The sequence below is a fragment of the Triturus cristatus genome, chromosome 1_1, assembly GCF_964204655.1.
Source record: "Triturus cristatus chromosome 1_1, aTriCri1.1, whole genome shotgun sequence".
Lineage (NCBI taxonomy): Eukaryota > Metazoa > Chordata > Amphibia > Caudata > Salamandridae > Triturus > Triturus cristatus.
The window spans coordinates 315,199,509-315,214,914 of NC_140579.1; the positions used below are offsets into that span (position 1 = coordinate 315,199,509).

General features: G+C 47.7%; 1 protein-coding gene across 1 annotated transcript in view; it reads right to left on the reverse strand.

Moving 5' to 3' along the window:
• Nucleotides 1–15,406, reverse strand: part of LOC146870170 (uncharacterized) — a 162,070-nt gene that overhangs the window by 48,835 nt on the left and 97,829 nt on the right. Inside the window, exon 2 of the mRNA XM_085641598.1 lies at nt 1,065–1,313. Coding sequence (XP_085497724.1) covers nt 1,065–1,313 — 249 coding nt within the window. The remainder of the gene's footprint in view (nt 1–1,064; nt 1,314–15,406) is intronic.

Consider the following 15,406-nt stretch of genomic DNA (forward strand, 5'->3'; position numbering starts at 1 on the left):
CTCCAGCCTTGCCACTTGCCTGGCAAGTCTGGCATGATTTACAAAAGGAAGCGACGTCCGTCTTCATCCCGGGCCAGTAAAAGTGGGTGGCAAGCCTTTGTCGGGTCTTGTCCTGCCCGAGATGTCTTGCAAGCGGCACGTCGTGAGCCAGACCCAGTAGGAAGTCTCTGAACCCTGCGGGTACCACCAGGGTACGTGATCCACTGGGCTCAGCAAACCTAGGCTCACTATACAACAAGTCATTCTCCCAGTAGAGAAAGAAGTTCTTCGGATCAGCACCTGCTGCCTGGTCTGCAGCCTGGTGCCGCAGACCTTCAAGAGTAGGGCATGTCTTCTGTGCACGGCTGAACTCCTCTCTGGAGGGACCACCCTCTTGCTGCCAATGGGTCAGCTCAGGTATGTCTCCCAGCTCAGCTACCTGTTCCCATGTAGGCTCCAGGGCATCCCCCGCAGGTTCTGCTCCTTCCTGGACCGTGGGAACAGCGGGGGTGGACGCACCACGCCCCTTGCCCTTCCTCTTTCTGGCAGGGACCTGGGCCACTGTTTCAGGCTCCAGGTCTGCTTCACAACCCTGTCTGGCTGCCATGGACCGGGTGGTCACACAGACCTACTCAGGCAAACCCAACATCTCCAAATGAGCCTGGCGTTCCACCTCCTTCCACGGGGAACTCTCCAGGTCATTACCTAGCAGACAGTCTACTGGCATGGATGGACTCACAACAACTCTGAGAGGACCTGAGACCCCCCCCACTCAAAGGGAACATGTGCTACCTTGCAAAGGCGCACAGAGTTGTCAGCTGACACTACTGGGTGAAGTACGTCTGGAATGATCAGCTCCTCAGGGACCCACTGACACCTGACCGTAGTCACACTGGCTCCAGTGTCCCTGAGAGCCTCCACCCTCCTCCCATTGATGGTCACCCACTGCCTGTACTTCTCAGTGTTATCAGGGACAGGGGTTTCCTGGACCATCTCTGTGTCTCCTCAAGAGACAAGGGACATAACTGCTAATCCCTCCAAATCGCTAGAAATTAAATCCCCACCAAAAGCTACACTAGCTATACCCGGGGTTGGAACACCAGAGGGTGCCTGGGATTTCTTGGGACACACAGGAGCTTTGTGACCCAATTCCTGACAGTGATAACACCTAATGGGACCCTTGTTATCCGACCTGCCCTTAGGGGGCCAGGTTGGTTTGGGTTTTGACTTGGGGGGCTGGGACTGGTTACCCTGGGAACTGTTTTGGGGCCCTTGTGAGAACTCCTTTTGGTTACCCTTGTCCCCCCCACTCTTCTGCTGGGGACCCTGCCCACCTTTGGCAATGGTACCCACAATTCCTCTGTGGACCCTGGTACTGGTCCAGCGGTCCGCCTCCTTAGCAAGCTCAATGGGGTCCGTCAGCTTGCTATCTAACAGATGCTGGCGCAGCTCTGGAACACATAGACTACTCAAGTGCTCCCATCTAATTAAATGTAACAACCCCTTATAATCAGTTACCTTGCTGCCCTTCATCCAACCTTCCAGTGCCCGCGAGTACAGATTCACACACTCCATCCACGTCTCAGACTCTTTCTTCTTGGAGTTCCTAAACTGCAGTCTATACTGCTCTGGAGTAAGTCCATACCTGAGACATAAGGCCTCCTTCATATTGGGATAGGTCATGGTACCTGCTAATTCTAAGGGCTCTAGAGCACTCCTCCCAGAAGCCTCAAAATGTTTCCACAGGCCCGCCCCCCAATGTTGTTCAGGCACACCATTCATTCTCAATGCAATTTCATATGATGTAAACCAGGCATAGATATCCTCACTCCTATTGTAATTCTGTACTAAATCCTTGGGGATATATACTTTACCCCCCTGCACTGGCTGTGCGCTGCCACCATTTGAACCGGACTCCACCTGCTTGGCCTTGATGTCCAGTTCTCTCATGCTCACTTCATGAGCCAGAAGCAATTTCTTCTCCTCCACCGCCTTTTCTACTTCCAATTGCTTCATTTTCATCTTCATTATTTCCAACTCATGGTTTCTCACCCTTTGATTCTCCTCCAGCTCCTCTGGAGTGAGCCCCCTACTGGAATGGGAGCTGCCAGCCCTTGAGACTGTTCTGCCCACGGGCAGATCTGGGGGAACAAAACCATCCTCCTCATCTGCATCATCCTCCTCTTGGGCCTCCCACCAGGCCTTCAAGACTTTTTGGAGCTCATCCTTTCTAGCTCCACTTTTAAAGGGGCAACCACGGTCTTTGCAGAATCGCTTGAGCTCTACAACTCCGTACGAATACAAATCCGCAATGGAAAACTCCAATTCTGCCTTCTCACTTGTTGCCACCTGAGACATGATGCTCTTGAAGAGTTACCCAACAATAGAATAATGAAAAAAATAATACAGTATGTGGTTGTCTATTGGTCTGCACTCCTAGTGATGTACACCAATTACTGTGGGTCAAGTACAAATACAAGTTCAATCCTCACTGCTGACCACCAATGTTAGATCTGGGGGTCTCTAGTTGGCAGGGTAGGTACCACTGTCCAAGTAGGGACCCTTGCTTCTAGTCAGGGAAAGGGGGATACACTGTTAAGATAACCCCTGCTCACCCTCTAGGTAGCTTGGCCTGAGCAGTCTAGGCTATCAAAGGCAATGTGTAAAGTATTTGTACCAACACTCACAGTAACACAGTGAAAACACCACAGATTTACTCCACACCAGTTTTAGAAAAATAAGGTATCTTTACTAAAAACTTCACAAGACCAAATACTACAGACAAACCAACATATAATTCAAAAGGTTACTTTAAAGATAGTTCAAGAGCTTGCAGAAAGTACTCCAGGATGTAAAAGTCAGTGTCTTGCACAATGCGACTCTCAATGCACAAAATGCGACACTTTCGTGCCCAACAGTACCTGTAGTTGCGATAAGGTTCCCAAAAGCTATAACAAGGAAGCTTGCAAAGGCGATGCGATACTCCTGAGATCCTGGGGAGGCTTTGCAGCAGCCCTACTACACGCAGCATAGGTGGATGCGCCGGTTCCGATCTGTAAGGGGAGGATGCGATGACTTTGGCCTTCGTTGCGTAGGTTTCTTAGGGGGAAGCTTCATGCACAGGTTCGATGCGACACGCTTCGATGTGGCACGAATGCGCGGCGCAGCGTTGTCTTCCGGCGCCGCAACTCTCGATGCGCCACGGAACGGGACTCTGCGTCGACGCACCCGATGACTGGAGACTTTCACGCACCGGCAGTGGTGCGGCTCGCAAACTGGTTCTGCGACGACCCTCGCAATGTCAGGAATCTTCACGCTTTGGGACGATGCTCGACGACTCGGCGATGCGGGGACCCTGCGTGTTGCGATGGTGCCGCGATGAAATTTTCCACGCACTCTCGTTCTTGCGACACGCAATCTGATGATGCGTTGGGTACCAGTTGTTCTTTTTCACGCTTCTGCTTCCCAGCTCCCAAAACACAGCAAAACGACCTCCTGAGGCCCCAAGACTGGGCAAGCACTCCAAGGCAGGTCAGAACTCTCTCAGCAGAGTTCCAGGGGAGCTGGTGGTGAAGTCCTTTTGTTCCTGGGACTTCTTAACAGGGAGCCAGCTCTTCTCCGGCCCTTGGAGATCAGAATCAAAAGAAGGGGACACAGCAAAGTCCTTCCCCTCTCCTTGGCAGCAAAGCAAAACAGCAAGCAGGCAGTCTTCTCCTCTTCAGTTCTTTTCAGCTTTCTCCTTGGCAGAGGTTCCTTCTTAGTTCCAAAGTGATCTAAAGTTTAGGTGTCTGGGGTCCTCTTCTTATACCCCTCCAAGTCTTTGTCTCTCTTTGTTCCAGTGGGGGGATTCCCCTGCTCAAACCGGTTCCTGGGTGTGCTCTGCTCTGGAGCACCTGGTTCCTTTCAGAGTGAGGGGCAGGGTCGTTAGACGCTCAGCAGGAGGTGGAGCCTTCTTTGTGCCAGCAGAGGCAGAGTCCTCAGCCTGGCCAGCAGGGGGTGGAGCCAGCTTTGTGCTGGCAGGGGCAGCCCTATTCAAACCCAGGGACTACTCCTCCCACCCATCTAAAGCAGATCTCCCTATTCACCCTGCTGCTGACTCATCCAGGCTCCTGGAGCCACCTAGCCCCTCACATGACACCAGTCAGCCAACCAGCACACAGGCACACAGGAAGGTTAAACAGGAGAATAGCTACTTTCTAAAAAGTGCTATTCTCACACAGTGAATTTAAAAACCATCTTGCTAAAAAGATGTATAATTAAATTCTGAACACAGAGATACCAAACTTGGATTTTCTATCTTGCCCTTATGGGAAGATAGGCATGTAAACAGCCTTCCCCATTCTATCCTATGGGCAAGATAGCCTCTCAGCAGTGAAAAACGAAAATGGCTGTAATTCACTACCAGGGCATGTTACACACCTCAGTACATGCCCTACCTTTCAGATACACTGCACCTAGCCCAGGGGGGTACCTAGGGCCACCATAGGGATGCCTGACATGTACAGAAAGGGAAGGATAAGGCCTGGTCAGTGGGTGCACTGGCCAGGTCGACATGCAAGCAGGCCTAAGACATCATTTTAGCGCTACTCCTGTGGGTGGCACAATCAGTGCTGCAGCCCACTAGTAGCATTTGAATCACCAGCCCTGGCACACGCAGTGCACTTTACTAGAGGCTAACAGGTGAAACAAATATACTGATCATGGATAACCAATCAATATAACAATTTACCAAGGGAGCACTTGCACTTTGACACTGATCAGCAGTGGCAAAGTGCCCAAAGCATCTAAACCAGCAAAAACGAAATCCAGCATAGCATCAAAAATACAGGAGGTAGAGGCAAAAAGTCAGGGGTAACCACGCCAAAGATGCCAGGTCTAACAGTGATCATGAGGTGGCGGAGGACCCAGGTTGTTTGTGTCATTTAGAAACAACAAAAATACCAAGAATACACAACTTCTTCATTCCAAAATACAGCCCACAAACATAAAACAAGAGGTTCTTTGCAAAAAAGTGTTTGTTTTGTAAGTGACAGCACTCCCTCAGGTGGAAGAAGCTATGCACTAAGAAGTACTTACTTAACTTGAACCAGTGGTGTCCAGTACTACTTACTTCCCAGCACTAGCACTAATGAAAGTCGACCACATGGTGGCACTGTCTGTCTAATTTTGAGATTAGCTCAATAGCTGTTTTTAATAACTCAATATTCATTAAAACTAAATGATACCTGTCGCCCACCCCATTATAGCTTTGGGTGGCCTGGAATAGTCTGATATGTCACATTTGTGGGCTTGAGATGGTTAGTAGTTGTTGTGATACTGTCATCGGCAGCGCTGCAGGGGTAATGGTTGGTGCAAGATGCAGTGGCTACTGAGAAGGGCCTGGCACATACTTTTTATTTTTTTTAATTAAGCACTGGCACTAGGGTTCACTGTGTGGAAGAGGGACTACTGTGACCTGAACATTTTGCTCTTAAATTCACACAGACCCGACATTTAGCCCACACCACCTCCCTGGTGAAACATACACCACTGAGGCAAAAATAACATTTGTGTTTTTGCTCACTAACAAGAAATGAGTACAAAATATAATATTTTAATACTGTCTTAAGAACACCATCTTTTTCTCCATGTACAAACCTCTTGGGGCCTCATTTATGAAAAGTGACGCATCGCTGCGATAAAACAGTGATGCCTCACTTTTCATTGCGCCCTCTTTGCGACACCAAAGATGCATCATATTTACAGTATGACGCATCATGTCGCAACGAGTTACAGATACGTCAGTATTTCTGGCGTATCTGTAGGCGCAAACATGACGCATTGCTGGAGTGTGTCACAGAAGTGACACAACTCCAGCAATAGGTCATTACACATGGGCAAGTCTCGTGAAATGTGCCTGCATAAGAGTTACGCATGGCAGGCGTAAGATATTGATGCTTTTGCATCCTAGATGGGGGCAGTGAAATCTTATACGAGGCTTACTTGCGTCTGAATGCCCACCCTGCAAACATTATACCTGGCGCAGGTATAATGTGGCGCAGGAGTTTACAAAGTGGCGCATCTACTTAGATGTGTCACTTTGTAAATATGACGCAACATGGCTCACTTTTTACGCCGCTGGTGCGTCACAAGAAGTGACGTCCCTGCGGCGCAAAAGTGTCGCAAGGGCTCATAAATAAGCCCCATGGTCTTTAAATGACCGTGGTGTAGGATACGCACATTGTACAGAGGCTGAAGGGGGACAAGCGGTGTACACTTACAAGTGAGGAGAAAGGGGAGGTTCTCCTTTGGCAATAGGCTTTCACCTTTTATAATTAGAGCATTGATCCGCTCTCTTCCTTTAAGGTAAACAGCAGGTGGGGAGACATGGGGGAGCGGCACGCGCTCCACTCCCAGAGACATCTTCCGAATGACAGCGAGAGCGCCGAGCTTGTGCGCGTTCCCTCCCTCCATTTTAGCATATTTCAGGGCCCACAAGCTGTTAAATAGCAGAGATCACAAATGAAAGATTGTCATGGAAACCTATCTGTGGGATCTGTGCACATGGCGCATTAGCATACAGCGACAGAAGGGCATTTTATGACATATGTTAGATAATCTCCCATCAAATCTGAAGAGGAATGATTACTGTGCATGCAGGTCACCGGGAGTTATGTTGGCGACCTGTCGCCATGCTCTAAATCCCTATGGCTTGGTACTCCCCGAGTCCCCTATTTACCCTTGTACGGATGGGGTTTCCTTCCCTCCTTCAAGGCAATTAATAAGACCACACCAACTTTACTTTTTAGATCAGGGGGTGTAACCCCCCGGCCGTATTTATTGCAAAATTAAAAAACATTATTTAGCCACATTATGTACAATTACGCAGAAATCCCGGATACATTGTTAGACAGGTGATGTAACGTGGTTAACTTTAAACGCTAATACACACAACACTGCTACCGTAAATCTAACAATGCATATATTCACTTTCTGCGTGTCCCCTCTGGAGCCTATGGCAAGGTCAATGACTGGCAGCCTCTAGATCTCAGCAAACTACAATTTACTCTGCCGGAGTAGGCTTGCGCATGCGCAGGGGGTACAGCTTATCGGACGGATATTCTCCCTGGGCCCCTCCTACGCCCTGTGCCTTAAACTCCATAAACGGGGGCTGCAAAATTCTGCATACTTACGCCCTGATGCGCATGCGAGTACGAGGGTGGCCACAGGTCCACTGGGAAGAGTGTCTCCCCCGGCCCCCGCACCCTGACAGCCTACCTACCGACTGTCACTGCCCCTGGAGTTACATGGTTCTGACCGCTAAGGACTGAAGACTATGCTTACCAATCATGACCTTACCGCCACAGGACAGCATAGTTGCCCGACTATCTGTCCTCCCCCTCAGCCCACTAGGAAGGTCATGCCCTGTAACGCGCCCACCCCTGGACTCAACTAACCCTTTGTCCCAGGCGAGCCGGGTCATTACCTCCTAGGAGCAAGATCCAAATTGCTGGTGGTCTCTTTCTTTCTATTTCCAGTGTGGCTCCCCATTCCCGTGCATGGACCCGCGTACCGTCTGCCCTGTCCCTGAAACTCTATTCTTGTTCCTCACTTACGCACCCTGGCCTCTTGAAACTGCAGGAAAAATGAAAATAGAACATCCGTCAATGTATTGCCCCACTGACAGGCTAAAATGTACACTACTGTTTATGATACTATGTAACAGTGTACTGATGCAAAACTTCTCCCTGAGTCACAGGTTAGAGAAACTTGCAATTGATATGAAACAGAACCAATGGGCTACAGCAAGTCAGCTGATTCCAAAACAGCATCTTGGATTGGCAAAACCTATGACTCTTGAACTGAAAGATAGTGAAGCGTGACCCATCGCCACGTAGCAGAAGAGACCCTGACCGCGTGCCGTCATTGCGGTATGGGTCACTTCACAGATGTCACCTTCACGGATCCATCATGCATAAAGGAACATAAAACACAGATGATTAGTGCTCCTAGCCTCAAGATAAGAGATACCCTCTTGGTCCCTTAGGGCCTTTGTCCCCCCACTTCAGCCCAGTTTGAGGAGGTACGGTGTGACAACGCGGACATCAAATGCGCAAGCAAAGACGGCTGCATAGGTACTGTGTGCCACCACATACGTATCTAGTGTGAAAAGTGTAACACACAAGGTGCACAGGTATTGTATGATATGACCTAGGCATCAAAATGCCCGAATGCGCCCAAGCGCAGGTACCGTGACATGAAACACGGACATCCACCGCATACGTTTTTGGGCACAAGGGCGCTGAGGAATCGTGTGACACAATACCTAATAGTATAAGTGTACGAGCGCAAAGGGGTTGACAAACCCCAGCAAATAAAGTTTGCTTGCCCAAGCACAAAGGGCGCTTAGGTACCGTGTGACATGACCCGGACATACTAAATGCCTAAGCATTCAGGCCCAAACGTGCCGAGATACTGTGTGATACAGTACATAAGTGATCATGAGTGTATGCGCACAAGAGGTGCATAGGTACTGTGTGATATGGCTATTTTGACGACAGACTCCTAATACATATGCCAATTGCATTCCTGACGGTGTGACCACGAGGCCCACGCTTTAACAAACAGGGATATGTTCGCACTTGCAAGGCTTTGTTTGTGGAACTACAAGAATGGGTAATAATACCGTATATATACCTTGCTAGCTAACCCGAAGCAGGCCTGTTTTGTAACTTTACATTGACATCAGACTTTCACTTCTGATCGCTTTGGCATAGCCTTAGTTCCCTTACATAAGGAACATTGCATGTGACTTTCAATGAGAGTGCCTAGCATAGCGCCCTTTCCACTGGGTGAGGAACCCTGAAAATCGTATTACTAATTAACAGCGCCTAGCATAGCGCCAGTTGCATTCACCTGCGGGACATTGAAATCAGACTTTCAGTTCTGACCGCTTAGCCTAGCCTCGGTTCCATTACATAAGGAACATTGCATGTGACTTCCAAATGAGAGCGCCTAGCATAGCGCCTATTTGCATTAAGTGTGGGACATTGGAAAATCATATCGCCAATTCAGCGCGCCTAGCATAGCACCAGTTGCATTCACCTGAGGAACATTGGACATCAGCCTATCAATTCTGACCGCTTAGTATAGCCTCAGTTCCATTACATAAGAAACATTGGATGTGCTTTCAATGAGAGCGCCTAGCATAGCACTGGTTCCATCAAGTGAGGAACCTTGAATTCAAGCAATTAAGAGCGCCTAGTCTATCCAGTTGTATTACATGACGAACATTGAAATCAGATTTTTAGAGAGACTTAAATCAGATTTTTAGAGAGACTTAGGAAGCGCTAAGCATAGTACCAGTTTCTTTACATGAGGAACCCTGGCAACACACTAACGAATGAGAGCGCTCAGCGTACTATCAATTGCATTACCTGCGGAATATTTAAATTGGACATTCGAAAGAGAGCGCTTAGCATAGCCCCAGTTGCGTTGTCTGCTGAACATTGTAAAAATAGCCATGACAGGCTGGGGTCCACTCGTGCCCAATGCAGACTGGAGCCAGATCACAAGATCTGCGCCGAATCGCACAGTGCCTTCTGACTGCTACCTTGCACCTTACGATTTGACCAGCAAATACAACCTCAGTAACATCGCAGACAGACAACTTGACCCCGAAAAGGAAACTCAGCTTGCTATGCATCATTATCAGTGATTTATTAGCCCTGGAAATGAGCCGATACACTCGAATACTATTTTGTAACACAGAGAGTAACTCATAACGAAAATATGGGAATTAGAATTTCACCCGGCGAACTTCTTATAAATGTTGCAAGAACAAACACCTTTCTCTGCAGCATGTTCATACTGGACTCTCACAAGGCACCCAGAGGGGGGCTTACTATAGTATATGTTAATGTACATGTTTTCAAACATTTATTCATTTCCCAGGTTGCTCGTGCTGAATTCATCTGAATAGCAGACCCCACCATGAAACACGCCTGTCGGTAATCCTGCACATTACTAACACTTTAGTACTGCTAAACCTGTACTTAAATCGAATGTGCCGAACCCGCTCCGGCAGGGATATTTCCAGACTTCTTTAGCAGAGTTGCAATACATGAGTTCACTTTGTGCTTCTAATTTCAGATGCCAGGGTTGTCTCTAAAATTAGCATTTCAGGCACACACGCCCAACGCACTTCATGGTCTAAGAGAGGTGTCTCGTAGAAGTGTTGAATAAAGATGAGTCTCACAGTGTATGTGCTCTAACTTTAAACCGTAATTCTTCCACTCCCCCTGAAGACTATAATTGAAAGAATTATATCAAACATCTTTCTGGGGTAGGAATTTCAAAAGTTTTACAAACCAGTTACATATTGTCTAGAAAGCTCCTTGTTTTGATGCTTTCTACCCCTATAGGCTGGATAACCTTTGTAGGGTACATTTACCCCTTTTGCATACATTTGTAAGCTTGTGTTCCTCACCATGACTTTATCCATGACCTCATGGAAAGATCATAAAGGGATATTTCCTCTCTCGTTCTATTACTCTAGTTCTCGTTTATTCCCCACCTCTACTGTTCTTTCCTCTCCCTGTCGCGTACTCATGTTATGCGCACATCATTGGCATCCCCTGGCCGAGCAGTACTGCGATGCGCTACCCCAGAACACATATGAACAGTACTGTATGTAGACAACCCAGCTGGCCTTCACATGCCAGCCACCATTATTTCTATCCCATACACTGCCCTTGAGGGTACCTGGAGCCTACCTTATGGGACCTTATATATAAGGAAAAGGAAGGTGTGGGCATTTGCACTTTTAGCAATTTCCAGTGGTGGTAAAGTGGCCCAAACCTATAGCCAACCGAAACAGGGTCAGAAAATGTGGGGCAAAGCAGTACATCACATAGACCACTCATGGTAAACCAATCACTGTCACAGTTCACACAGAGGGCATTTGCCCTATTAGCAATGATCAGTTGTGGTAAAGTGGGCAAGAACCTATAGCCCACAGAAATAGGGTCAGAAAAATATGGGGCAAAACAGTAAATCACATATGCCACTCATGGTTAACCAATCATTATCACAGTTCAACAGTTCATACAGAGGGCAGATGCACTATTAGTACTGATCAGTAGTGGTAAAGTGGCCAAAAACTATAACCAACAGAAACGGGGTAAGAAAAATATGGGGTGAAGTAGACGATTCACAAGCACCCTCTCCCAGGTTCTTGTTTGGCTATTCAGTATCACCCCAATGGCATTACACCTACCAGAAAGACTTCTCGCAATACTGGTCGACTAGCGCTGTGTCCTCATACCGGAGTTAGAGCAGTGACATCACCTACACACAGCGCTTGTTTTAACTATAGCACCAACGTCATACGAGCAGCTCCTTGAAGCTATGCCCGCAACTGTTTCTCACCCCCTTAGTATGCAGCAGACTTTGTTGGTGTAGTGCATGGCTAATGCTGTGTCACCACAAACCTGCCGCCAGACTTAGGCCAAATGGTATTTCATTTACAAAATGCCGGACCCAAGATGGCTGAGTGTATCAAACCGCATGAACTTGTGCATGTTGTTACCCACTTATCCCTTGAATTTCTAGACTCCAGTATCCTCAAGTTGTGAAAGGGATATAAATTATATTTTACTGCGTTTTGAAGTGAAGTCATCATAAGACGTAATCGGAACGCACTAGGAGTCCACAACTCTGTCGTCAAACCAATGTAACGATTAAACAAATAAATGCGAGGTATGCGTGAGTTTTTATTTCAGCGTGAACTCGCTCAGAAGACTATGACTTATGTTTTTAATAAAAATCACACAAACATGCACCAACGCCAGCATAGCAGGACATACAACGCATTCGCGCGCACACAAGCCAGTATCTGCACAGGCATTTATGCCTCTCCCAGTCACAAACAGGGAATTCGCAAACGTCGCTTTAAGTTGGGAAAAGGTTTTGACACAAGACAAAAGGTTGCTTGCTTGCAGGGGAAACAACCACCTCTAGGCAGAACTGCCTCCAACTGCCCTTCCTGAATGCAAGCCTTTGTCTCAAATACTATTAAAACTGATGTATTTCAAACAATTTTCTTTTTTAGTATTCGGAGAAAGGAGAGGGCAGGTTGAACCTGCCACTGAGCGCCTGTTTCTCTCCCTACCTCTGATGCCTCCCGCCACCTGCCAATTTCATTGTGAACAAGAGCACCGATCTTGGCGGGATTAGGAAAGATTGCAGAGATGAGCCGTTGACCTCAGCTGAGATGAGGCGTGTGCAGAGTCTACTGCAATCAGGGGACACTTACAAAGGCAACAAGGCTTAGCCTTTGAATGCTCCGAATACCACTATAACCACTAATAACCAACAGACGTACAGGAAGCCATGTACACAAATCGAGCAATACGTACACGACTCAGACCTAGCCACTTTTTCGGTAGGGTGCACCGGATGATGTGTACTGCATATGCATTTGATCTGTACGGCTCATCGTACAGCCTTCAGCTGCCAATGGAATAAAGAGCACACAAGGCGCCGCCCATGGGTTCTATTAATCAGTAAGTGGTCCTTTATGGTACAGTGAGAACAATCTTCTATGGACGTTATGATGCCTCTAAGAAACGGAGACATGTCCTTGTGTGTGCCTTCCACGCGACCAGTACATCACCTATTATTCCATAACCGCGTGTCGTTCTTCGTTTCTCCATTAAACATGTCAATTTAGAAGTTTGCATGAATTTAACATATTCCGTCCTTCACTATCTGATAAACCATTACTTGAAGTCACAAATAATACCGATTAAACGATAGTCACAGACCAGACTAATCTAAGAACCAGCAGTACAGACAGCGCACATGTACTTAACGTTGCCAAGCAAGCAATGCAGTTGAACATAGGACTCAATGCAACACTCTAAACACCTTCATTGCCCAAATGCCCCAAATACAATGCGCGCGTTCCTATTCGAACCTATAGAACGCTGCATGCTTCAGCACCGAGCATTCAACACAGTTAGCAATCTCGCCGGCTCCCTGACCCTGCCGCGTGAGACACACAAGCGGATCGCTCCACCCCAGTGCACTTAACTTGCTCAATTCCACTTTGCAAAAATCCGTCTTCCTTCAACCCAGTCAGTCTCGCATCACCGCCGATCCTTGTACGGTCACGCCGCTCGCGACACGATCGGTGAAATCACACCATGACACCGCACCTGTAAAGACAGAACGAAAACAAATTACGGGCCGCTGGTGGCCCGGGTGCTGTGCCTGCAGGGAGCAAAGAGCAAGATACTGTTCTGCTCCCCGCACCCCCCTTTTAAGGTGAGGCACGGGCCAGGCCGGACTAAACCGGTCATACCCCCAAAGTTGGGCTTCCAGTTCACGCCCCTCCGTACACCGCCTATGGGACCCTCACAGGAGGTGGGAGTGCTCCCACCTCCTCCTAGCCCCCGGGGACCGGTGCGACCGCCATAATGGCAGCGTGCGCTATTCTAGCGCTCGGCCTTGCCCAATCTCGCTTGCGGACTATGTGCTCTTATTTCCAATTCCCCCCGAGGCAAGGAAAATCACTTTACTTATGAAGAATAATGGGTTTGGCCGCAGAACAGAGGTCTGGGATAAAAGCTGGGCTTACATATATTTCTTGGAGGCAAAGGATAAATAAGGCGCTTTTGGCCCCCACCTTTTGTTTGCTGACCTGGAAATCATTTCTCATCCAGCTCTGAAGGGGACACTTCTGGAAGTCTCTATGTATTTGTGGGGGGTCCCCGGCCCGGCTCTGATGGAGTTTCTGATCACGGTTCAGCGGCGCCGCCACCAGGCACATAGGGGCTTGGAACCACGGGAGGAATGCACACACGCACGTGCTGCGGCAGAGACACACGAAGGCTAATTAATAATCATTCATAAATGTTAGCAACCTGTATAAAAGCAGCCTCTTTAGCAGAAAATTTAGACACAGGTCGCAAATAATTGGTGCACAATTTGTGAAATATTTATTTGTTCAGCTGCCCCTTCCTGCCATGGCTCCTACATTGTCTCTAGCCTGGAGCCCCCCTAATAGTTCTGTCCTGAGTGATTAGAAGAGTTTTAGAAACTATATTTTTTGGCTAACCACCATTTTCTTATATCTGTACATATTACTTATTCTTCTATGAAGAAAAGGGTCATAAGATGGACAGAGAGTTCTAAGAAAATCTCCCTCCATTATTTCTGGGTCTCATCTTTGACATTTACTACAGTCCCATCATTTAATTTGACAGAGAATTGAAAACTGTTGTTGCTGCTATGTGGACATATATGTCGAATGGGTATATAGCAAAGCTAGTCTCTCATACCAAAATGGCTTCCATAGGGGTCTGGCATGAGAACCCCTTTCCTGACGAAAGCAAGGTTCTCCAAAGACGGTCCTGGAGGGCTGGATCCATGACACATTTTTAGCATATCCCCATTTAGATACATGTTCTTACCTTAAAAACATGGCATGGATCTGGCCCTACAGGCACGGATTCACATTGTTTTGCGTTATGACATCTCTTGCAAATTTTAAAAATCCCTGACACCCTATTGTATACACACTCAGAAAACTGAAAGCGTGAACCTGGATGTCAGTCTGGATTTTTGTAAGTAGCTGCTGCAGATTCCAGAGAAATTTAGAATTTTGGCCTGTTGGTGATGTGCTGTTCTTCTTATTAAGAGGCTCTAGCAGCTGTCCTCCCTGACTCCTCTCTCCTCTACTCACCGACCTAACCTTTCAATTTACCCCTCGATGTTTTACCTGTAGCCAACATAACAGCTTTACTTTTAAAAACGTGGATGGCATATTGAGTTCTATTAAATGTGTCTGGTATTGTTATCACTACTCCGGATAGTGCTCTGTACAAAGACAACAATTAACTGTTAAATTAGTTTCCTATTCACAAAATGGTTTCCTTTCTCAAAAAAACGCATGCGTTGCATGAGTGCCGAAGCGCGTAGCATTCATCCAGTGCACAGGATTCTTCTACGTTTGTCTAGAAATAGAAATTTCCATTTGAAGGGTATGATTCCATTACACATCCTATGCTCGATTGGACACAATACCCCGTGCAATGGTGTGGTTCATGCAAAGCAGCCTTTTGTGATGGATGTGACTGCACTGCCTTTTCCCTCTAGAGTACTGCAGCTCAGTGGACAGTCTCTCACCGCACCCTAATACGCAGACTCCATGATGCAGGGATCCAAGACAAGGCCCTCGACTGGATCTGCTCCTTCCTCTCAGGAAGAACGCAGCGGGTCAGACTCCCCCCATTCCTCTCTGACCCTACACCTACCACCTGCGGAGTCCCCCAGGGGTCCTCCCTTAGTCCTACGCTCTTCAATGTCTACATGGCTCCGCCCGCCCCCATCGTCAGACCCTACAGACTCAACATTTTGTCATACGCAGATGACACCCAACTCA